General features: G+C 51.1%; 1 protein-coding gene across 2 annotated transcripts in view; it reads right to left on the reverse strand.

Annotated features, from left to right (window-relative positions):
- C5H20orf27 (chromosome 5 C20orf27 homolog) overlaps positions 1-26,274 on the reverse strand; it is a 156,715-nt gene that overhangs the window by 79,219 nt on the left and 51,222 nt on the right. For both annotated transcript variants that reach the window (XM_034771760.1, XM_034771761.1), the window contains one exon: positions 18,082-18,224. In XM_034771760.1, the coding sequence (XP_034627651.1) occupies positions 18,082-18,224 (143 nt within the window). The remainder of the gene's footprint in view (positions 1-18,081; positions 18,225-26,274) is intronic.

Consider the following 26,274-nt stretch of genomic DNA (forward strand, 5'->3'; position numbering starts at 1 on the left):
CCCCCTTCTCTCTTCCCCTCCCCACTTGGAGGAGGTTGCTGGACTGCCACCACTCCAGTCGGTATCATTCATTGAGCAAAGAGGGAGAAAGTTATTCAGGGTGAAGAGAGCCCACATTCTCCTGGTGGGCTGACAGAGACCCCCACCAACCTACAGACCTGGTACTTGCCTTCCCAGACACTGGTGAATTGTACCAGCATATGAGGCAGCCCCAAAGAACGTCGTCCCCTGCGCAAAGAACCAGGAGCACCATAGGCAGCAGTGGGGAATGCCCCGCGTTAGCAGAGCATGTGCCTCAGGCCTCCTTGCAGGGAGGCTCACTTCTAATCCCCTTCCCATGCCCAGCTGCAGGGGGCGACGCGATGGGGTGCCCACACCACAGTGACGTGGGAGAAGGGGCTAGGACTGTGAAGATCTGGGTTTTGTCCCTGGCTCTGCCACCAACAGCGGCAAGTCGCTTTAGCGTCTGTGTGTGCCAGTTCCCCTTTTGTAAAAGGGGGTGACAGCACGCCCCCACCTCCCGGGGGTGTTGCAAGGCCAGATACAGTAATGACTGCAAGGGGTTCAAACACCATGATGGGGGCCATATAAGTCCCTAGATGAAATGGATCCAGTACGTCCTAGGAGCCAGTGATCCAGGCACAGCTGCGGGTGTTGGAACATAAGGCGCGGCAAGGGCAATATCGAAGTTTATTAGCCTGATTATTGAGGGCCTGGAAGCACATTTCAATTATTTATATTACAGTAGCATTCAAGGGCCCAGTCATGGACCCATGCGCTAGGTGCTGTACAAACATCTCTAGGGACCTAGAACGCTGGCCATACTTACAGACCCTTGGAAGCAGCGACTGACGAAGGTTTGGGGAGCAATGGTGGCTAATCAGCTCACCAGTGCGACGCTGTGGCCAAAAGAGCGAATGCGATCCTGGGATGAACAAACGGGAATTTCAAGTAGGAGCAGAGAGGTGATTTTACATCCATATTTGGCACTGATGCGACCGCTGTGGGAATAGTGTCCCCGAAATGGTGTCCACAATTCAAGGAGGAGGTTGATAAATTGCAGAGAGGTCAGAGAAGAGCCAGGAGAATGATTCAAGGATTAGAAAAGCTGGTTTACTGTGACAGACTCAAGGAGCTCGATCTATTTAGCTCAACCTCACCTCCAATAAGATTAAAGTTCAACCCTTCTCAGGCTAGGCGGCGCCTAAGGTTTCTCCCTCAGAGCTTCTAAGCCCACATCCTAGATCAGCTCCCTCCCAAGACAGCCAACCCCACCTCTCTTATATCCAGCTGAGAGAACAAACCACATGCCTTGGTGAGTCAGCAAGGCCCCTTATGCTTTCCCAACAGGATAAGCACCTAACAGGCTCGGGTGTGTGTCAGGCAAACTGTTAAAAGAACCAAGAATTCTCTTCTCTCTCGAACACTTCTGACTCCACAATTATATGACAGTCAGTTTCTGCTACCTCTGATCATTGCATCAGGATAAACGTTTCCAATTCACTAGCTGCTCCATCAGAGCTGCGAGCAGCCCTCCTGCACCAAAGCACAATACTGGGCTTCATCTCAACGTGTCTTACAAGGGGGGAGATTCTTTGAGCTGGGTACGGAGTCATTGAGGTCACAGATTGCAAGGCCAGAAACGACCATTGTGATCATTTAGGCTGACCTCCTGTATAACACAGACCAGAGACCTGCCCCAAAACAATCCCTAGAGCTGAACTTTTAGACAACCAGCCAATCTGGTTTTAAAATGGTCAGTGAGAAAGAATCTACCATGACCCTTGGTAAATTGTCCCAATGGTTAATTATTCTCACTATTCAATTTACGCCTCATTTCCACTCTGAATTCTTTGCCTTCAAATTCCAGCCATTGGATCGTGTTAGACTTTTCTCTGCTAGATTGAAGAGCCCATTACTACATTTGTTCCCCATGTAGGCACTTCTAGATAGAGCCCTACCAAATTCATGGTCCATTTTGGTCAATTTCACGGTCATAGGATTTTAAAAATCATAAATTTCATGATTTCAGCTATTTAAATCTGAAATGTCACGGTGTTGTAAGTGTGGGGGTCCTGACCCAAAAAGGAGTTGGGGGAGGTGGGGTCACAAGGTTATTGGAGTGGGGGGTTGTGGTATTGCTACTCTTACTTTTGCGCTGCTACTAGCGGGGCGCTGCCTTCAGCGCTGGGCTCCCGACCAACAGTCACCACTCCCAAGCCGCCCAGCGCTGAAGGCAGAACAGAAGTAAGGGTGGCAATACCGTGACCCTCCCTAAAAAAAACCTTGCAACCCCCCTGGAACTCCTTTTTGGGTCAGGATCCCCAATTTGAGAAATGCTGGTCTCCCCCGTGAAATCTGTATAGTATGGGATAAAAGCAAACAAAAAAGACCAGATTTCACGGGGGGAGACCAGATTTCATGGTCCGTGACGCGTTTTTCATGGCCGTGAACTTGGCAGAGCCCTACTTATAGACTGATCAAGTCATCCTGAACCTTCTCTTAATTAAGCTAAACAGATTGATCTCCTTGAGTCTATCACCAGAAGGCAGGTTTTCTAATCCTTTCATTATTCTCATGGCTCTTCTCTGAACCCTCTGCAATTCATCAACATCCTTCTTGAATTGTCAACGCCAGAATTGGACACAGTCCTCCAGCAGTGGTTACACCTGCGCCAAATGGAGGTAAAGTAACCTCTCTAGCCTTACTCAAGATTCCCGTTTATACATCCAAGGATCAAATTCGCTCTTTTGGCCACATCATCACACTAGGAGCAAACGTTCTGCTGATTATACACCACAATCCCCAAATCTTAAATTAAACGTATCTTTTCCTAAAGGAGGTGGGGGAATTCCAAATGTCGTCTCCCTCGAAGCAACGGAGCGTGCAGGGCACAGCACAGCAGGGGCCGGGAGCAGCAAAAAACAGATCAGCAGATGACAGGCACAGCTGTGGCATTTTCAGAAGCAGAATTCCTTTAAACTGCTGTGGTGACGTTCGCACGTGCATTTGCTGACTTGATGCTTTCTAATCCGATTTCGGCTTCGGGGGAAGACTGGAGCACAAGAATCAGCAGTTTGTGCAGAGGGGTTGGGAACACCATCTGCATCGTTAATAGCAAGCCATATTTTCCTAGAGATCAGTGTCCCAAAATGTGCATGGCCTTCCCCAACATCGTCCCCACGTGCAGCTGGAACCACGGGGGCACGTTTCTTATGACCTTCAACTTAAGATGCTTCCTTGCTGTTAAGGAAACTCTCTGTGGACCTAAAACAACCTTATATTTAGAGGCAAAGTGTTCAAGTCACGGTTAGAGGTTCTACCGGGGCTACAATTGGGTGGGGGAAGTGGTTCCTCCTGAAGAGTGAAGAGGAGCATTCAAGGTTTGCAAACCAAATAAAGAGGATTTCACACTTAGCCAGAGTTTGCCAAGCAGAGTTCACCAAGCTGCCCTGCAACGATGCCAGGGTGGTGGAGTTGGCTTAGGAGAGACCTTCCAACCCTGCTATCTGCCATTCAAAGCCACGCAGATCGCTGCTCATCGGGCAGTGCATAGAGCGACTCCTTCTCTTCCTAGCTGAAGTGTCTTTTTAGGCCCTCTCTGCTCTGAGCCCTTCCCTCCCCCCGATGCTTTCCCCATTGACACAACTCTGCTGGTCCCCACAGGTGCCCTGAAGTACTGTCCTCTCCTGACCACAGGTACATTGGGAACAGATGCAAGAGGCTAAAGGGGTGGACTGAGGTTACTGAATGGGGAAGAATCCAGATTAATTGAAGGGAGGGAACCCACAGTGGCTGGATAAAGGAGGGGACAGGCTGGGATCCTGAGTCCCCCTCCCAGATGGTGGAAGACAAGGAATGGGGACCACCCACCCTGTTTCTAACAGATTGAGCACCGCTCAATGCTCAAGAGGAAGATTCTCTCCCTTCTGTGCTGTCGTTAATGTACCTACCTGCAATTCCTTCCCAGCTGCAAATCCAATGACCAGTCTAGCCAAGGGCATGTGAGCGAGAATGGAAGAACTGGAATCCCTTTTCTTTGCACCACGGCACCACTTCACGTCTTCTGAGTACACCGTGGTTTACAGCGCGACACTTCCCAGGGGGCTTGAGAGACCGGGTCACTGCACACAACTTGGATGGCAGTGGCCCAGAGCCCAGAGCGCAGAAGACAAAGGAGCACTGCACCTCTGAGCTGCTCTATGCAACCTCGATTAGTTACCAGCAGAGCTGAGCATTGCAGGGGCTTGCTGGGCCTGGGGATGGTACTACACTGTACAAAAAACCCCATCTAAACTGCTCTAACAATCAGGGTATTTATAGAGGCAAAAAGATGGATCCGTGGTACACTCTGCCTACCCTATGAAGAGAGGGTCAGAGTTAAATGGGGGTTAGCTCAGAGAAGAGGGAGATTGAGGGAAACCCTTGGCAGTCCTAATAACTGACCTGTTCTGAAAGTGACGGCCACTCTACTGGCAGACGCACCAGGGACTGAAGCAAGAACCTCCAGAGCGAAAAGCGTGAGCGCCTACAGCTTGAGCGAAAGGAACATGCACTATCGGTCACAGAGCGGAACCCGCAACGCCTCACCAGGGAGTCATCCAACCCAGGGGTGCAGTACCTGCCCAGGAATTGGATAGCGCACGAAAGAAAGGGGGAGGCTACACTCAGGAAAGACTTCGTCTCCCACCAGGTTCTCACTCAAAAAGCTGGCATGGGGGAGAAAGGGCGTAAGTGAGTTTAAGGAACAGATGGGTCATAGAGCAAACTAGAGATGAAGAAACTTATTAAACCTATTCCACGCCCAGGCCATGCAGGATTGTTCCTTACTGTATATTCTTCCAGTGCTTTACCTAACCCACTTCAAAAGGTCTCAGGTCCTGGAAATTCCATCACCTGCAGCCACTGCATCGTGGGCTGCAACCATGTCAGAAATGGAGCTAAGCGAGGTTTGGATGGGTTATTAATGGGATAGGAAACCCAGGTGCTGAAGTAAGGAGTACAGATGACCGAGTAGATGCTACTCTTCCCTGAAAGTCAGGGCTGACACGGAGCCCTAGCACATGCTAATGGAGCTGTGGACTTTTGAGGACAGAACACCGAGGTAATGACCTCTCGTGGTCATGGACGGTCTCATGATACCTTCCACAAAGGCCAAGGTGTCGGCTGCAATGTCCTGGCTAGAATCAAGCCACCATAGCTGTATTTTGCCTCCTCAAGTTCCTGTGCTGTTTCCACTGGGCGAGAGGGAGAGTTAGCGGGCGCTGCTATGCCCCATTGCGGAGGTGGCCGTCTCCCAGCGGCAGAACAGATCACCTGCACATCGCCAACTCGCTGGTTGAAGGCTGCAAAGCTGGGCAGCACTTTGGGATTAAAGGCACTTTGCAAACCTATTTGTGGTCATCATGCAGGGGACTGGACTAGATGACCTCTTGGAAGTCCCTTCCAGTCCCATGATTCCCTCGGGACAGCTCTTACAACCCAGTAGAGCTCGGTATAGGGAAGCTGTTCTGGATATTCCAGCCTAAATGATCCTTCGCTTCAAACGACAGCCTCTCAGACCCCCTCGATCCTTCCTTCCATCCACTCCACTTCTGCATTCAGCCCTCGCTTAGCCAAGCCATACTTGTCTACCTCCTAGTGGCTCCTGATAACCCGCCCAGCCCCTCCGTGGTGATAGAACCCCCACCTGCGGCTGCTTCTGCGTCTGGATGGGACGCACCTGACTTAAGAGAAGCTGGAGAAAACTGGATTAGGCAGCAGATGACTCCATCCACAAGTATTGACATGGATCGTTTAAACCATCAAGAACACACCCATGGCCGTGTGTAATAAACTGTGCACACTTGTGTTCAAAAATACCTCTATGCCATTATGAACAATGGGCCAGATCCACAATGGGTGTCTATCAGCGTCCTTCCACTGACTTCAGTGGCACAGTGCCTGTCTACACCAGCTGAGGATCTGGCCCGACGGGCAAAAACCAAGGTGAGGCTGCTCTGTAATTCAGCGCCACGCGCGACTGTCAGCACCTGTAACAGCGTCACCGGATATGTGCAAAGAACGTGTAAGCCCCAGGAACAGCCAGTCTAGAAGAGATCAAATGCCCTTTGAGGGAACTCAGAAAAACAACAACATGAAAAAGCCTTCCATTTAGTCTTTCATACAAGGAGGGAAACACAGGAAATAATACAAAGTCAGTGCTTTTTCCCTCTCCACCCTGTTGAGTTTATGCTTAACGAGAGAGGCATCAATAATACAAGACAGAACAAGACCAGCAATCAGGCCATTCTTTGCCCAAAACTTGGATAATTGGTTTTCATTTCAGTCTTCTGAATGCTCCGCAATCAGCTGTGGCGTGGGCACCAGAGTGATAAAAATGCATTCTCCTACTGCACAAGCAAAGCTTTCGGGCTTCTTTCAAAGCGGGGGGATTGGTGCAAAGGGGGCGGAATCTGTGCGCTGGCAGGAGGCAGGGATCCTGAACCTTCGCCGAGAAGTAAAACAAAAGACAACGCTTGTCTCAAGTTCTGCCAAGGAGGAGAGTCAATGGGACATAGAAGAGCAGAAGCAAACAGGGGTTTTGTGATGCAGTTTTGAGAAGGAGTGAGAGGCAGAGACACCACAAACATACTGTAAACTTAGGCCAATAACCAACTCCCCCAAAACAAAAAACAAAACCAACAAAACCCTGGAAGAGTAAAAATAACACCAGCAGAAGTCCAGCAGTGGGGTGGGGACTAGACAGTTTATTGCATTGAATGCTGCATGTACATTTACCTGCCCAGTGGACAAGTGGTGTATGTGGCAATACAAAGCACACAGATCATGGCCCTAAGAGACACAGGACAGCCTCTTGAGGCCAGAGTGGCTGAAGTGGAAGAGCAAAGAGAGACAGAGAGGTGCACAGAGGAGACTTTCAGGGACACGGCAGACCAGCTCCATCCCCAGTCTGACAGCCACTAGACTGTGGAGGAGGAGAGGGAAAGTTTCAGGGAAGGAGAACATCAAATTGGACCAGAGGGACATGATCCCATAGGTGAAACCCTGCTTCCAGATGATGCTAGGTGTCCTCTTGCACTGAGAAGACCGCTCCGGGGGAGGAGACCCCAGTTACTAGGAAGAGCAAGGTAATAGTAATGGGGGATTTGAGAGCTGGGTTTGTGATGACCAGGAGAACTGCATGGTGAATTGCCTGCCGGACACGAAGGTTGCAGATTTCAGGAGATATCTTGACAGACTTATGTGCAGTGCTTGGGAGGAGACAGTGCTCGGGAGGAGACAGTGCTCATGGTACATGTAGGTACCACTGACATAGGGAAAGATAGGTGAGAGGTCCTGGGTGCCAAATGCAGGCTGCTAGGTAAGAGATTAAAGTCCAGGACCTCCATGGTAGCATTTTCTGAAATGCTTCCAGTTCCACGAGCAGGGTCAGTTAGTCAGGCAGAACTGCAAGGTCTCATGCATGGATGAGATGATGGTGTAAGGAGGAGGGTTTTAGATTTACTAGGAAGCAGGAAAACTTTTGGAAAAGGAGGACTCTAGACAGGAAGCACGGGCTCCACTGAAACCAAAATGGAACCAGAGTGCAGGAAGGTAAAATTAAAAAGGTTGTAGAGGATTTTTAGACTAAGAGAGGGGGAAAAGCCGACTGCTGTGGAGGAGCAAACAGTTTGGGCGGAGACATCCTTTAGGGATGAGTTTATTAAAGGGGGAACTCTATAGTGTAGGAAAAGAGGATAGGAAAGAAGCTGCTAAAGTACAGGTAGGAGCCAGTGAGGAACCGTCAGGTGTAAAAAAGTCCCATTTAAAGATGAAGGCAAGCAACTGAATCCTGACAAAATGCACAAGTGCTTATATACAAATGCTAGAAGTCCAAATACTAAGATGGGTGAACGAGAATGCCGGGCATTAAATGGGGATATTGATATAACAGGCATCATGCCTCTTGGTGGAATGAAGATAATCAATGGGTAACTGGAACACCCGAGTATACAGGAAGGACAGAATAGGTTCTGTTGGTGGAGGAGTGGCGCTGTATGTGAAAGAAAGCGTGGAGTCAAATATAGTCAACACCTTAGCCGAATCAAACTGCACCATAGACTCTCTATGGATAGAAATCCATACTTGAACAATAAGCGCCTAGCCGTAGGGATATACTACTGACCACCTGACCAGGAGAGTGACTGTGAAATGCTCAAGTTGATTAGAGAGGCTACAGAGGCAGAAAACTCACTAATGGGGGGGGGGCGTTTCCAACTATCCCCATATTGACTGGGTACATGTTACCTCAGGACGGGATCCAGAGATAAAATGTCTGGACTATAAATGACTGATTCTTGGAGCAGCTAGTTCTGGAACGCACAAGGGGAGAGACAATTCTTGATTTAGTCCTCAGTGGAGCACAGGATCTGGTCCAAGAGGTGAGTATAGCTGAACCGCTCGGTAATAGTGACCATAATGTAATTAAATTTAACATCCTTGTAGTAGAAAAAGTGCCATCATTAGCAGCAGTTAACTTCAAAAAAAGGATCTATACAAAAAATGAGGAAACTAGTTAAATCGAAATTAAAAGAAACAGTATCAGGAGTGAAATACCTGCAAACTGCATGGCAACTACTTAAAAACACCATAACAGAGGCTCAAGTAAATGTATACCCCAAAATAAAAACAAAACTCAAAAGCAAAAAGCAAAAACAGTAAGAGGACCAAAAAAAGGCCACCCTGGCTAACCAGCAGAGTAATGGAGGCCATTAGAGGCAAAAAGGCATCTTCTAAAAATTAGAAGTCAAATTCTGTGAGGAAAATTGAACGGAACATGAATTTTGGCGATTCAAGTGTGCAGGCCAAGAAAGAATTTGTGGAACAAATAGCTACGGACACAAAAACGACACAGAAAACCTTTTTTTAAGTGCATCAGAAGCAGGAAGCTTGTTAAACAATCAGTGGGGCAACTGGGCAATCAGGGTGCTAAAGGGGCACTCAGGGAAGACAGGGCCGTTGCAGAGAAGCTAAATGAATGCGTCGCATTGGTCTTCATTGCAGAGAACGTGAGGGAGACCTGCACACCAGAGCTATTCCTTTTAGGTGACAAATCTGAGGAACAGTCCTAGATGGAGGTGTCGATAGAGGAGCTTTTGAAACAAATCAATAAAGTAAACAGCGATAAGTCACCAGGACCAGACGGTATCACCCAAGAGCTCCGAAGGAACTAAGATATGAAACTGCAGGTGTGTAACCGATCACTTCAATCAGCCACTGGAGGGTAGCTAATGTAAAGACTATTTTAAAAAGGGCTCCAGAGGTGATCCTGGCAATTACAGGCCAGTAAGCCTTACTTCAGTACCGGGCAAACTGTTTGAAACTATAGTAAAGAATACAATTATCAGACACATGGATAAATGGAATATGTTTGGGACGAGCCAACAGGGCTTTTGTAAAGGAAAATCATACCTCACCATTTCAGGACACCCAGGCCCAGTTTGAACCTATAACTGACCATTTGCCTGCGCAAATGCCCAATTTGCACACACAAGTGCCTATGGCTCTGGCCTCCTGAGCCTTGGAAACTCAGGCTCCGGTAAGTGAATCTAACTAGCCACAGACCAAAGCACTAACAACACAGGCCTGGTCAGCAACACAGGACCATTTGCCCTGAGCAACGTGGTATAAACCTTCCCCCGGGTACATACCCGCAGTGACCCGATGCCACCAGGAAGGGGGAAGGGCCTCCGATGCTCCCCTTCACACTGCAGAAATGCTCCTGCCTTTGGCTTGAGACAGATCAGCCAATAGAGGAATGGCGCACAATGGCTTCAACAGCCCAGCAAGGAGAAGAGCCAGAGAACCCACGGAGCCCATATGCAGAGCTGGGTGGAACATGTTCAGCTAAATGAAATATCACCTTCATATGCTGTTTTGGGGAAGCCAGACTGTTTCCCAGAGACGTATCGGTCTCGACAAAGTTGTCACTGGAGGGCGGGTGAGAGAGACTTGCACGCACTAGCCTAGTGGTTAGAGCACTGTCCTGGGAGGCGAGAGACCCAGGTTCAAGTCCCCTCTCCGCCAGATCCAGAGCAATCAGGGATGAAAAAAACCTGATCTGAATCAGGCAGAGCAGGGATTTGAACCTGGCTCTGCCACATCTCAGACCAGCATGGCACCGGCACATACTCACACCTCCCTGACTGAAAGGCTCAGGTTGCAGTCCAAAAACGGACCTTAGCAATCCCGTTCTCACCAACGAGCTGGAAAGGTTTGGGTTTAGCTCCAGTGTGGAATGAAACCAAGGTCTGAGAAATGACGCCCTGCTCTTTTCAATGGAAGGTGCCCAGACGCAGCAGCGCAGAACCCTACGAGACAGAACCGGGTAACAGCCTGGGCGTCCACAAAGGAGATCCGAGACCCAGCGCAGAACGGCGGCATGTGGGCAGTCATCCAAGGTGGGGCATGCTGGAGGCATCTCTTCTCTGCAGTCACACCCCAGTGGCGAGGAAGCATACTGAATAGCCTGGGCTGTCTCAGGCAAAGCCTTCGGCCCACGCCAGCAATTCACCTGGCTCATTGAACTCCAGGTGGAACAGAGACAAAACGGCGCATAACTCCGCTCCGCCCTACTCAGCCTCCCTCGTCAAGCTTTGTGTCCCTCCCCTGCCATCCTCCTCAGCTTCTCACACCACCGCCTCCTTGCCTTCCCTCACCCCTCTGCACCGTACTACGGCCCTGAGCTTACCCCTACCCTACCCACATTTAACTCCGCTCCGCCCTACTTAGCCTCCCTCGTCAAGCTTTGTGTCCCTCCCCTGCCATCCTCTTCAGCTTCTCACACCACCGCCTCCTTGCCTTCCCTCATCCCTCTGCACCGTACTACTGCCCTGAGCTTACCCCTACCCTACCCACATTTAAGTCCCTCTTGAAGACCCATGACTGCCACTGCCTACAGAGAACCCGGGGACTTGTGTGTACATTGAGCATGGTCGTTCCCTTTCCCCTCACCTCTGTCTGTCTGTCTGTCCTTAGGCTGCGAGCATCACTTTGCGTGTTTGGAAAGCACAGAGTACCAAGGAGGCCCTGCCAGAAATAAATCAACACATAAATGAGAGAAACGCTGACAGCTCTCAAGCCAACACTGTCAGGGGCCAAATTCTGCTCCAACAGGCTGTAAATCCAGAACAACTCCACCGGGCTAGCGCTCCTTGGAAAGCTGGGATACAGAAGGAAATTCTACATAGTGCTTCTCTCCCCTGAATCCACTTTGCAAAGTCAGGCGTTAATAAGAGCCGAGGCTCTGTGGGCAAAGAGCAGCAGACGCCCTTCATTCAATCACTGCCCCCCCTTCTACCCAGACACTGAGCACATCTGCGTGTAAACACATGCCAGCGGGAAAACATTTCGCTGCTCTGTAGATATTAAAAGGGCATTCGATTAGATCTGGACACTGATTAAAACCTGTGCAGCTCAGAGCACTGACAGGAGGCGGAATGCATGACTTTGATAAAGGTATGTGTGTATCAATCAGTTGTTGGAGGAAACGCAAACGAGCGCTCAGAAGCCTTTTAGCAGGAACATGCAGAGACACAGGGCTCAACGTCTCCTTCGAGGGACCTGCCCACTCTGCTCCCCAACCCCACAACTTGCTGCTAACTCACAAAACGCCTCACATCATCCCAACGGCAGGGTCACATTCTCACCCACACCAGAGACCTCTAAAAAGAACCTGAAACTCCTAGAGGATATGGTGTCGTATGGGCCCTACAGGTAAATCAGGCGCTGAAGAAGAAAGATACGGTTTAAGGCTAAAATCAAAACAAGAATTTATGACGTCAACATAGACCACACCCAAAACGACATTTAGCTTAGTGTCGATGTGAAATTCATCCTTTGGCCAAAGGGCTAGCAGATAGGGTGATGCACTGCTTAAGCCTGTGCGCTAGCTCTTTGCCTAGGGGTGAATTTCACTTACAGCGAGCTCATCGGTCGTTTGGACAGTATCCTCAGAGACAGAACAAACAAAATCAAGCAAAACCAGATCATTTTATTAGAGGGTCAAAGTTACTGACAAGACTCTTTGATGGTACAATTCAATGAGTTCTGCTGTAGGGGAGGGAAGTCCAGCGATCAATCAATAAGGTAGACAAATAAGATAGGACAAAACAGGGGGAAATATATAGTACACACAAACACACACACACTCTCTCTCTCTCTCTATTGCTTTCAATCGGAAAGACTCGCTGCACTTTACAAAAAAGCTAACGTCTCAGATTCATAGATTCCAAGGCCCCAGGGGACCACTGACCATCCAGTCTGGCCGCCTCTACAACACCGGCCAGAGAGTTTCACCCACTTCCCCTGCAGTGAGCCCAGTACCTTATATTTGACTCAACCATCTTACAGAAAAGCAGCCAGTCTAGACCCGAAGATTCCAAGAACTGGAGAATCCAGCACTTCCCTTGGTAGTTTGCTCACATGGTTAATCACCCTCGCTGGGAAAGAGGTCTGCCTTATTTCAGATTTGAGTTTGTCTGGCTTTGACTTCTAGCCATTGGTTCTTGTTCGGTCTTTCTCCACCAGCTTGAGTGCCCTTCCCCCTGTGTCGGCACTGATACACTGTGAACAAGTCACCGCTCGAGTTTCTTTTCAAGAAGCTAAATGGATTATGCTCCTTCAGTCTCCTGCTTTAAGACATTTCTTTCCATCTCTCAGATCATTTTTGTGGCCCTTCTCTGCCATTTTACAGAGGGAGGCACAGACGGTGAAGTGACTCTGGGGCAGAGCCAGGTCTAAATCCCACCCCCACCCCAAAACCCCTCTCCGTTCCATGCTCTAACCACCAGGCCCAGCACTTCCTCCCTATTCTGCATATTCCCTTGTTCTTCCGGCGAGCAGATCTTTGTGAAACGCGCCTGACGAAGGCTGCAGATTCCATCTGTCAAACCAGGATGTGAGAAAGAATATTCAGATGTTGGTGTCGTCTCTGCCAGACAGACAACCTCCTTCCTACACGACCTAAGCCAGAAAACTGCCAGACACCACGTATGTGCTTGCTTATTCCTCCCCAGCCCATAACCATCACATGCAACCTAAACCCTGAGCCAGCCATGCTGAAAGCAGTCCCCCGACAGGCCGTATATGGGCTACTGGCAAGGGCAGGTGAAGCAATGGAACAAACCAGCCTATTATAGATCCCTGAAGAGAAATGAAACCCAAGCAGATTACATCACACCAGAAAAAAACCCAGAATACAGTGACAGCTCCTCCCCAAGAGCGGCGACCACTGCTCAGAGGCTGCAGCACCAGACAAATTAAAATTGGGAACTGAAAGCGGACAGATTTTGCAAGAAGCAAGAGTTTTCTACTGCAAAGAATGATAATAACAGGGCGTTGTTTTCTCACGATACTGAACAAAAGACTTTTTCGAATCAAGTGACGAGAAAAGCTGCCCGTTTCTTTAGAGAGGAGAAAGGCGGCAAAAATAGCGCGAGGATAAACGCATCTTGCCACCCGACTCCGTGTGCACCAGAAATAAAGCAGACAGGCTATTTTTCACCTACTCCTGTTCGTTGACAGCGTATCATTATGGGAACGTTGACAATATTTGGGCAACTTCTCATGTCAATCAAGCGGTCTGAAGAGAAGGAAAACGAAGGAGAGAGTTGAGCAAGACACTAGAATTATCCTCCCTACGTCTCGGAAACAGCGGTGGAACCGTAAAACCAGGGCGGTGTTGTGGTTCAGGCGTAGGATGGAGCCTCGAAAGATCTGGGTTCAAACTCCCATCTCTGCCCCCGATGCCCTGTGTGACGACGTAGGACAAGTCACTTAACCTCTGTGTCCTAGTTTCCCACTATACACTGGGGATAGTACTGATCTGCTTTCTTCTCAGGACCTCACTGATGCTTGTGGCAATAATGGAACCATAGGATATACCTACACTTCACACTAAACCCAGGCTCTGACTTCGGTTTGAGCCCAAGGCCCCCTTCCGTCCACACACAAATCAGCCTGACTCAGGAGCTGGGTCCTAGGACCTTGCTAGTGGGGTGGGTCAGAGCCAGAGTCCCTCTGAGACTGGGGTCCAAGCCCTGTCATTTTGCAGTGTGAACACAACTCAGACCTCAGGCCCGAGTCAGAAGGTCTACGCGGTGTGGTAGACACATTGAGTGTAGACTCAGGTCCAGCAATTGTAAACCCGGGTATGCAACGCGGTGTGGACACTCAAGAGCAGGCTTGGAAACACCAAGTCCACAAGGCCGAGTCCCACAGACCTAGACTGGCAATGCAGTGTGGACGTACCCAGAGGAACTTCGATAAATAAGGCAGCTGCACAGACTGGACCTGAAAACAGCAGTAGATGAGATTGTGGCTTCACATCATGCCAGGACATGGCCCTCTAAGTGTGTTTTACCTTCTCCAACACCACCCAGAACAGCTGGCACTCGGATTCCTCCCGGGAGCCTGCCTCTCCCACAATGCTGGCAAGAGAGATGATGCCACCCCAGAAAGCTTATACCATGCACACCGTATGCCGCACGCTCACACACATAGAACTAGCATCTCAACACCCTCCACTGCTCCGTGCTGGTGTTGTGAGCTCCTCTGAGCCGGGGCCATCATCACCAGTCTCCGACAGGGCCGAGAATTTCAATAGTGCCTAAATCCCCTAGACTCCCAGAGGGACTTGGGCTCTTAAAGCACTTTTGAATATGTTCCCTATTATCTGCTCTCAACCAATAACAGCATGAACAGCAGCAGCACTCGGTAGGAGCCGATACTCTTATCTATTATATTAGCCTACTTGGGGCATAAAAACTTGAGCTAGAACTACTATTTGAGGTACCTTCGTGATTATTGGAGGCCCCTGATGGTGATTCTAGCTACTCCACATATTGCCCCCAAAGGAGAGCCAGCCATATTGCTCTCCCCCACCATCCCCACTTCAACTCTGAAAACATCTCCGGCTTTTCCTTAATTGTAAGGAAGGCGCCGCTGACAAATAGTTACCCCAGCAGCTGGAACTCAGGACGCTGTCACTGAAGTCACGCTGTGGCCTTGGGAAAGTCATTAACTTTTGTGCCTCAGTTTCTCCTGTCAGCTGGGAAGCACTGTTGCATTGATTTCCATGGAATAAATGGGCCCAAAGAGTCAAAGGTGTTAACATGACCCTGTCCCTGGCCCCCCACTTTTAACCAAGGTCCAGGGTTTGGTATATAGGGCCCTCAGCCTGCTGACTACCATGGCAAACACACAATTCAAATGTTTTTAACCTTTCCTTAAAGATCTAGGAAAGAAGGAAAAACAGGGAAAGTGTTTGACATGGAAGTCGTGAAGTCAGGTTTTGATTTGAACACCGGCCCTTCTTCCCTTTTGCTAGAGTCTCTTTGGAAGGAAAACCCCCCGCCTGACAGTCTCTTCGCAGGCACTGAAAAGGGAACAGCAGTCCGTTTGGGGGCGAAGAGAAGCAGTTAGCTGAGATGGGCGGGAGCTGTAAAGTCCAAGCCTGTTTCCTTGAAGACCAAACAAGACGAAGACGCACAAGAGGGGAGAGAAAAGAACAGCCAAGACAGAAAATGCAGCTGCGTCTGTCTCTGGAGTAGATTCTCAGTCGCAGCCTCACTGCCAGAGAGACACAGGCCCAGCGCACGGTCTTATCAGCCACTCCGAAACCTGCCAAACTTGTACCAGCATCGGGGTGTTTAAGGCATCGCTTTTGTCGGTCACCGTCACACAGCAGTGATGCAAAATATGCAGTCTTGGCCGGCTAAGCCAGACTCTTCTTACACAGAAGGCAGTAGGCGAGGGATAGAAAAGAGAAGCAATAAGGGAGGGGAAGGGAAAGAAGGCATCGGGTCCGTCTACACTGCAAAAGACGGACCTGCAGCAGCGAGTATCAGCGCCTGGGTCTACAGATTCAGACTTGCGGGACGGGGCTAAAAGTAGCAGGGTAGAAGCGTAGAGCCCTGCGCGGATGCAAAATTTGTATCCGCATCCAACCCGGAAACATGGTCTGTGGAGATCTGTAGCTTTTGCAGGGCTCTATAGATGTGCCCGCTCGGGTGGGAGCCTGAGCTCTGAGACCCATCCCCCTCGTTCCAGTCTGAGCGAGAATGTCTACGTAGCACGTGTCCCCCGAGACCCAGGCTCTGAGATTTGCTGCTGCGGGGTATTTCTTGCAGTGTAGACGCACCCTTTCAGGGTGGGGAGACAAACCTCACATCCCAGGTGGTGGTTTGCATTTAGCCGGAGCTGGTGGCCGTGTTGGCGTTAGCAGGGTCTCTCACTCTGCCCCGGTCTGGTCAGAATGTCTCAGGATCAGGGCAACAAAACCCATCCTGAGCACAGATAGTGGGGGAGGTGAGTGCAAGCGAGCAGCCAACCATGGAGGCAGACACCCACAGCCGCAACCAGCAACGGAAACCAGGCCTGCTAGAAAGGGGAGGGTGCAGAGAAGGAAGGGGAGGCAGAGAGACCTGGCCTAGGCAACAGCCCCGCCCCAGGCTACCTCCAAGAAAACAGCCAGGAGACTAAAGGAGATGGCAGCAAGCCCACAAAGTGAAGGGCTGACAGGCTTAATGGGAGGTGAGGCTCCAGGAACTGACCTGACAGAGCAAACGGAGGAGGGTCTGGCAGGAGAGGTGGCGACCCCTCGAGAGACCACACCAAGAGACGGCAACAGACCCCCGCAAAAGGGAGTGGAGGGTAGAACGGCCCAACCCCTCGTTATTTTGTTACGAATTAGGCCTAATTTCTGACACACCAATTTTTGCTCACTGAGTGCCGATCCCACCCATCTCTCCTTGAATTGTAGTGGGAGGCCTTTTTGTTTGGATAATTCAGACTGTCTCCCTTTTGCCCCTCTCCCCCACCAACATTTACCACTACGGGTTATTGATAACCGTTTTCAAACACATAACAGGTTGTTACAAGGAGGAGGGTGAAAAATTGTTCTCGTTAACCCCTGAGGACAGGACAGGACAAGAAGCAATGGGCTTACATTGCAGCCAGGGAGGTTTAGGTTGGACATTAAGAAAAACGTCCTGTCAGGGTAGATAAGCACTGGAATAAATTGCCAAGGGAGGCTGTGGAATCTGTCACTGGAGGTTTTTAAGAACAGGTTGGACAAACACCTGTCAGGGACGTAGTCCTGCCTTGAGTGCAGGGGACTGGACTAGATGGCCTATTCAGGTCCCTTTCAGTCCTACAATTCCATGGCGACACTTCATAATCTTCTATCTACTTTCCCACAGTCAAGCTCACAAGTCGGGTAGACCTACCAGGCCCCAATTCCCACCACAGGACTTCCATCTCCCTTATGTGGGTGTTGGCAAACTTCATTATTGCTCCTAAAGGGATCAGAGATCTTTGGATGAAAGTTGCTACATAAAAGGATTTTTAAAGTGGCCACATTTCTGCCATTCTGGAAGCACACATTGAGGCCATTTGTTGACCCCGTCCCTAAAATCTAGGGCGAAACCCCTTTGGGTTGTTTTATGCTGGGGAGGAAGGGGCTCCCATCCCTGCCTGTTGAGAACATGCACCAAGCTCCAGACATTAGCAACGGCTGGGAGAGGAAGCATATAAAAGCTGCTGATCGTTGCTGTAGCTAAGCGTTGACTCAACGATGGCTTTAACTCTCCCTGATGCTGGAGCACAACACCTTGCCGGGTTCCTTATTTGGACACTCTCCAAGAGTCAAGGACAGAGGGAACCAATCCAGTAATTCCCTGAGCTATAAACAGGAGGTGCTAGTTTCACTGCTTTGTCTTCAAGGCCATCCCAAGGCTGGTTTTAGATAACTCACACTATGTCGACTTCCGGCAGGGTCAGCTGTTTTCTACATGCCACTGGAAGGTGAATCGGGCAGGGAGCTCATTCGCCGGAGATGAATCAAAAGTAGAGACCCAAACTCCAGGCACACCAAAGACTTTGGAATTGAATGTTTACAGCAATTGGCACACAGGGCATAGTCCGACATCAGTTCCAGTTTCCACAGAGGAGACAAAGCTATTCAGCTCCCCCTTAACCCACCAAACATCATTCTCCTCCTCAACTTCCTCCACCTCCTTTGATCTCTACAGCTCTTACCTTGACCAAGAAGTTGCCATCCTTCTCCTGGGTGACCATGACCACGGAGTCATGGAGCTTCTCGTCGAAGTGCACGTGGGAGTGTGCTCCTTCCTCAGGCTGGCTGGCGGCGAAGCGGACACCACCCACTTTAGGCTTTGTGCCTGCAAGGGGAGAAGACCCAAGCATGATTTAGCTCCCCTCAGGGCTTCCACAATCCCCAGCCCGCGAAGCAGAGGAAACACTGAGGCACATCTCAAGGCGATGGCCTGGCCCGAGTGCTCCTTCGGCATTTGGCTCCCTTACCCCAAGTCTCAGATGGGGATCGTAATGGGGTCTTGCAGCGGGATGTAGGGGCTTGACTCAGCACTGATTTATTAGGAGAATTACACCGTGACCCTGCAAGTCCCAGCAGAATCGATGCATAGGGCAAGTCCTAGTGAAGCACTTTCGCCAAGCTGGGTCCCTAAAATTAGACATTTAAAAAGAAAAGGCCCGATTTTTCTTCCTGGTGCTGCGCGCCTGCAACTCCCCTCAGCTTCAGCAGGAATTCGGGATGCTCAGCATCTCTGAATCACCATAAATTGGTGCCTAGATTTAGGTGCCCTCCCCGCCCCCATGACCAGAAATAGATTCTTGATATGCCACCCAGGTTTTCCATTGCTCCCGTCACTCCGAATTAGAACCCCAGCCCCCGAGCCCATTCTAAGCAATCTCTCTCCTTCCCAGGTACATGAACTAGACACAACACTACGTCCCACTCTCTTACTCACTGCTTAACTGAGCTGTGCAGACTCAGCTCTTAATCTTTCCTTGCGGGTCCCTCTAGCACCCGGATCATTTTTTCTTCTTCTCTGAACTTCCTCCACTTTTCCCACCGCTTCCTGCATCTACCTCTTCCTGGAGGTGCCCCGCAGCAGAGGGGGGGGTCTCACCATAGGCCTAGAAAGAGGGACTCTCCCCAGCCCCCAATTCCTTCCCGGCTCCTCGGCATGCAGCCTCTGCAGATACAGCCCAGCAGAACTGCAGTGGCTTGGCTATGGGCGTAGACAGTCACTGGTTTGTCCGAGACCCAACTCCTCAGTTCGGGGCGCTTTGCACCCAGCTCAAAGGAGATTGCCCAGTAGCCACAAATTGCTGGCAGTACAAGGCTGCATCCGTACCAGTGCAAGTGGGGGGGGAGGGATAGCTCAGTGGTTTGAGCATTGGCCCGCTAAACCCAGGGTTGTGAGTTCAACCCTTGAGGGGGCCATTTAGGGATCTGGGGCAAAAAAATTGGTCCTGCTAGTGAAGGCAGGGGGCTGGACTTGATGACCTTTCAAGGTCCCTTCCAGTTCTCGGAGATAGGATATCTCCATATATTATTTATTATATTAGTAGTATAATCCCACTGCATTGCTTCCCACCCCACAGATCAGGTCCAGAGAACACAGTGGTCAAAGTGCTGATGCCTTGTTTTATACCAGCCCCGGAACTGGGCTGGTTAGTGCCACATGGGAAGCCAAGTCATCAACTGGCCCATACAATTTTGTTGCCTGATGTGATGGAACCACTCCTTAGTTACCCCAGAGGAAGTGGTTAAACCACCACCACCTGGAGTCTTTACATAGAGATGGGCCGTCGCTCCAGAAGGTATTTTCTAGCTAAGCCACAAGTTACCGGGCTCTGTAATGTTCACTTAGTTCTATTCTAGCAGCGCCTCGGGGACCCCAGTCAAAGATCAGGGCTTCTCTGTGCTATACGGGAAAGTAGCAGAGACCGTCCCTGTCCCCAGAAGCTTACAATGGAGCTATCCCAGGAGGGGATGTTAAGGAAACGGACAAGTAGTAGCAAAGAACAGTTCCCTCCACTGCCCAAATCCGTGGGGGGAGGTTCTCTCGCCTGTGCCATGCAGGTCAGCCGAGATGGTCAGAACGGTCCCGTCTAACCTTAAAATCCACGCGGCTTCATCACTCTCACTCAAAAACCAAAACAGGCAGGAAGGCTCAAGTCGGACCATCGTGAAAGGAAACTGTGAAACTTGCAAAAGAGCCTTAAATCACAGCCCTTTTCCCTGGAAACCTGCGTTCCTCAAAGGACATTGGCCGTTATTGTTCTCCTGCTACAAAGAGAGTAACAAAGCCTTTGAAAGGCAGAGAACCCACACAGCTCTGTCAAGGGTATTAGCGCTAATCCATCAGCGCTTTGCTCTGCAGGCTGCTTTTGCCAAAGCCGGCTTTTGCCAAATGAAACAGTCTCCCCACAAAGCCCACACTCGCAATTAAGCCCAGCTGTGTAATCGCCAGTTGTAAAAAGAAGCGTTTGTTTCGTTATTAAAACACCACGCCGAGCCATTTACTGCAAAAGGACACGCGGTCCTAGGACCGAATCTCCCGCTGGGGGCAGTCAGGGCAGCTCTTCTGGGTTCAATAGAGCGGCCTGGATTTACATCGGCTGGGGATCCCGGCACGGCAGGACACCAGCGCCGATTCCGACTGACGCAAACAAAAAAATCAGGCCCCTGCTCCAACAAAGAGGGAGTGCTCTGATGCACAGGAAGGAAGCCTCTTACGGGGAAGGAACCCAAATCCTCCACCCTGCCCCACCCCTCAGCCTTCTCTGCCATCTTCTCATCAGGATGACTTCCTGGGACTCCATCCTACCTGGTGGGATTGTCACCATTGTTGCTGCTGTCCTTCCAGCACACCCACTGCAGCTCCAGGGACAGACTGCTCCAGCTCTGCCCACTCCCAGTGCCAACAGGGGCTAACACACCTGCCTTTCCCGTTCCTCCACTCAGAGCATCCCCATGGCACAAGCCGTTACTTCACCTATCACAGTCCAAATCAGACTGTGCAGAACAGGCATCAGAAGCCAAGTACCAGACATTATCGGCCGTACACTACGCAGGAGCATCACACAGGCACAAGCCTGACGCAGGGAGCACATGGCAACCGGAACTAAGACGGATACTGACCAATGCAAGATCCACTGCCAACGAATGATACACGGCCTCATCAGTGACGAAGCCCACACCCTGCATCACCAAGCCCTGACGGCCGGCCGCCCTAGCCCTATGCTTGCCCAGCTCAGCCCCCCAGGATACTCGGTACATCGCAGCTCCAGACAGGACAAGCGGCACTGCATTAATCTCCTCTGCAAACATCCATTCCAAAAAGCGGTGGCTGGGGTAAGACAAAGTCATTCGAATTCATTCCTCTGACAGCAGAAACCAGGGCCAAAGCTAACAGATTTTATGCTCATTTACAGACCCCAAGTTAACGAGCTCACGAAGGAGCCTTCTCGGAGACGGCTAGGAAATACCCAGACCAGCCATCCTGGGAGATTTCAACATTCAGGTCAACATTGCTGCAGATGCAAAAGCCCCAGATCTCCTCCCCTCGCTCCCCTCCCTCGGACGTTCACAGGTGGCCCCTGGTCCAGCCCACCCAGCCTGTCATGCCCAGGCCTTGCTCTTCAGTTCTGCTATCAATACCAAGGAGATTGCAATCCAGCCACTGCCCTGAGCAGACCAGCCCCTCACTAAGGCCTGGTCTACACAACAGGCAGCTTATGTTGACCTAATGCTGTCAGCGTCTGCACTACGATGGTACTCCTGCCAATGAAAGGCGTAGTGCTTAGACTGACGTAATTAGGGTGACACAGTGTCCGTGTAGACAGACACTACATTACTTACATGGCCTGTTGTCTGTCAGCCCTGCACTGGGCTGACAGCTGGAGCCCCCTATCCCCGGCGCTGACAGCCCAAGCTGTAAGCCCAACAGGGGCTCAATTTCGCAGCAGGGACACTATCAGCAGTGAAACTGACATTCTTGTCAGTTATTATTTCACATTTCAGCCCCGGCTCTGGCTGTTGCTCTGGGTGCGGGGGACTCCAGCTGTGACCCACGGACGGCTGTCACTCCGCCCACACTCCAGCTGTCAGTGCCCCACAATGCTCCACTTCCATCGGTGCAAGCGCTCCTGGTGAGGACGTGCACTACCGGCAGAAGGAGAGCAGTGTGGACACCAACAGCCGATTTAATTGTTGTGGCAGCAGTAGGTCGATCTAACTTACGTCTACCCAATTCTGTAGTGTAGACAAGCCCTACAGCAGTGGGCCAGAGCTCTCCCAGCTCCCAGGCAATGATAGCCCCGCGTCTCTGATTCGACCACACAGACCCCACCAAATCCCAAAGCCACAGCAAAGCAGAGTTCCCCCCACAGGACAAGAAGTTGAGGACTTGGTGAAGCGAAGACCCCAGCAGCTCCTCCCTCCCGACTCCCGGCGCCAGATGAAGAAAGGGGCTGGAAACTCGAGCGCCGATGGCAGAAAACAAAGGCTGCTACACACAGGACGAAACCTAATGGGTCCCAGCAAGCCTACGCTGAGGCTGGATTACAGGCCAAGAGAACCTGCCTAGCAGCCTCCACTGACGCGGACGTGTCCCGCCCCGAGGAACAAGTCAGGGTGGTGAACCCTTCGCCAATCCTGCGTGTCTCCAGCCTGCACCAGAACAGAGCACCAAGCGCTGCGCAGAGCGATCAGGCGACCGTGCTGAAACGATCACACATGTTCGGGAAGGCCTGTCCGACAGCCTAGATCCACCTACCAGCTCCCTGCAGTCCCAGAGCTTGGCCCACTCACTCCTTTACAATGTCCAGAATGTCCTGAGGACACTCGACCCAAGAGCTATGACTCCAGCCCTGCCCCTCCCGGCTGGTGGGAGTCAGGAGCCTTGGAGGCCACTCCTGGCTGGACCAGCCCACACCTGGCTCAGGGCAGGAATCGTCCCTTCCTCCTCCAAACACGCAATAGCCTGACCAACCCTGAAGAAACCCACCCTGGGCACATCGTCTCTAGCCAACCACCACCTGCTGTTGAAGCTCCATTCCTGAGCAAACTCACAGAGGCAGCCATAGGCCGCCTACAAGCCCATCTAAGTGACACCGCTAGCCTAGACCTGGCACAAACTGGATTCAGGCCAGGACATGGGATTGGAACCACGTTAGTGGTTCTGACGATGATCTGTCAGTGGACAGAGGACAGGCGTCCATTTCCATCCCCCTGGGCCCCTCTGCAGCATTCGACACCATCACCCATGGGATACTGCTGTGGTGGCAGGGCCCAGGGTAAGACACTAGAATGGTTTGAGTCGTTCCTGAGGAGAGATGGGAATCTGCACCTCCATCGATGGACCCCTCCTCTGGGGAGTCGCACAGGGATCAATTCTCTCTCTGGTCCTATTCAACATCGATGTGCAGCCAGGAGGTGAACGGGTCAGACGACACGGAGTCAGTGCCAGCAATATGCAGAGGAGACACAGCTCCACCTCTCCTTCACCACACATGGCCACCAGCCCGGCCCAGTGCCTGGAGGAGATCCGCTGGGTGAAGCTGAACCTAAGCCAGATAGAGGTGAAGGTACTTTGAAAGTACTTTGAGGCGTCTGCTGCCACAGCACAGTCTCCTTTGGTGGAAAGTTCACATCCACAATTGGCAGAGGTGAAAGTAAGCCAGTCCGGCCCAGTGTACCAGTAAGGAAGTGCTGACCGTACCGGCAGGGCTACTGCTTGGGGGGGGCGGGGAGAAGGGGCAGTTGCCCCATGGCCCAGCGAGTTAAAGGGCCCGCAGCTCCGGCCGCTGCCGCTGTTAGAGGTGGCGATTTAAAGGGCCCGCGGCTCCCGTTTGCTACTGCCGCCACCGCGCCTGCAGTCGGAGCCCTGGGCCCTTTAAATTGCCACCTCTACAGCGGCAGCGGCCGGAGCTGCGCCGGAACCCCGGTGTAGCAGTGGTGGGGTCCGGGAGCGCCGGTTGCTGCCAGGAGCCCTGGGCCCTTTAAATCGCCGCCAGAACCCCAATGTAGCAGCGGTGGGGCCCGGGAATGCCGGCTGCTGCCAAGAGCCCGGGGCCCTTTAAATCGCTGCTGGAACCCCAGTGTAGCAGTGGGTCAGGCAGCACTAAAGGGCTGGCTGGGGGATTTTGGCCCAAGCCCCACCCCTTCTGGGGGCCCAGAGCCGCCCCCCCACCTTGCCCAGGACCCCAGCCACCCTGCGTAACAGTAAGTCATTTAAGTTACTCACCCCTGACAAATGGTCAATTCAGTCCATAGTCTAGGAGTACTCTTGGATTCCCTGCTGACGCTGAGCTCTTACATAAAAAGATGGATGCTGCTAACATCACTGGTTGCTAGGAAACTCCATCCCATTGTGGAGGACAAAGACCTGGCCTCAGTTATTCACACCTTTGTCACCTCCCAGATGGACTCTCTAGCAATGCAATATTGTGACCCCAAGAGCCCCTTAATGCCCAATGGCAAAAGTTTCACTACCATGTAACAGCTACACCCATCACACCTGACAAACTCACTACACCTACCACGCTGCTATCATGACACTTATCTGTAAGGATGCCGTGTGAGATATCAAATGAAAGCTGGTGACACACCGATGATTAATATCACTGTGAACTCTGTGTATTAACATTAGAAGGAATTATGGATACTTACTGATGCTTTACAGTCTGTTAACCAAAGGGATGATCAGGTTTTCTTCCAGACAAGACAGAGGATCATTATCTCCCTGCGCCTAATGTAAATTGAGCATGGTGATGTCAGAAACAATGGTCAGTTCATTTGCATCAGAGGTAAACAGGAGGCGCAAACAACCCCGAGGATGTGAAATCAGCATGGGAGACACAGGATTGAGAACAAAGACAAAAACAATAAGATGACTTGTTGGCTATCCAGCACTGAGGGAACAAAGGGGTCAGCGCTCTGGACCTCTATGAATGGTGGCTCCTCAGCCATGTGTGCTGGTGATGCTAAGAAGTGGCTGTCGGTGAGAAAACTGCCTTTGACAAGGATTGTAACCTGTTCCATTTTAGTCACTAGAAAGCGTATTACACTTTCGTTTCATTGTGTGTTTCTATAAGTCCAGCTCATACAGAACACTAGCAGCACAGCTCCTCGGGCACGCCTGTCTGCCGCTCCCTACCCTGGCTGCCCATAGAAAACCGAGTCACGCCAAGGCACTCCACTGCCTGGGTATCTAAAACAGCCTCAAGCTCCAGGATGAAGATCACGGTCGACGCCTTCGCTCCTCTAGCCCCATGGCAATGTCCCCAATAAGGGGAAAGCTCGTCTGTGGAGGAGATGGAACTTTCTCAGGGCTGGTCCAAGCCTGTGAAATGAACGAAGGACTGTTGCACGCCCACCTCCCGCTCCACATGCCAGGCACTCTCTCCCGCCCTGCCGTCTCTTCCATCCACACAGAGCAATGTGGACGTTTACACATCAAAACAAGACCCTAGCAAAACAAAACACTGCCCAGCACACACAGTTCTCCCCCTGGGGGCCAGGATAAGAGCGAGAGAACGAGCCACATGTAACTAACGTTAGTCTCTGGGTTTAACCTACTCAGATGCTCTGGTGACGAGGACGGTATCAGAGCCCTTGTGGAACAGATGCTCTCTAAAGATAGCTCAATCGTGACTCTTAACAAACAGGAAAGCAGCAGTGAATTAATGTGGAAACCTGAGCCCACACTTCCTGCCTTCCCCTCCCCCTGTCATTACCAGGGCTGGGCTTCTGTTTTCGAACACAAACCTCTGCCCACTGCCCTTTTGCTCGCTGGGGCCCTGCTCTGCATTACTGACTTCCCACCTGCCACCTCTCCTCCAGCCACAAATCTGGGCAGCACCGGACGGGATTTTGAGGCAGCGCTATTAAAGCAAAGGACTTCCAGGCCCCTGGAACAAAGGAGAACAAACTGCGCATTCCTCACCTTTTTGGCTTCTTTCTGATGGGTTAGATGCACTACTACATGACCTCTCAAGGTCCCCCCAAGCCCGACCCTTCGATGATTCTGTCCCCACTCCCTTCTCAATTTGCCCACGTGTGTCTTTCCACATGACATGGGAATTTCGCCCTTCACATTCTGCCCAGGAAAGCCCAACTCAGCAGCTGCTCTGACCTGAATATAGGGCCCCAGACACCAGCAGCACAGAGTCCAAACGTGTCTAGCATCTGCAAAGCCTTTTACAACAGACCATCGCTCCGACGCATGGCCTTGCTAAACAGACATCTAGCCGGGCGCAGTCTCAAACAACCCCCAAGAGGACAGGGCGTGATAACTCTGAACTGCACATTCTTGGGTTTTGTTCTTTTAAGAGGCAGCAATGAAAAGTACTCAACCTCCCCAGGGTCCCAAACACCACAACGGCCACCAAGATATT

This window comes from Trachemys scripta, chromosome 5, assembly GCF_013100865.1.
Source record: "Trachemys scripta elegans isolate TJP31775 chromosome 5, CAS_Tse_1.0, whole genome shotgun sequence".
Lineage (NCBI taxonomy): Eukaryota > Metazoa > Chordata > Testudines > Emydidae > Trachemys > Trachemys scripta.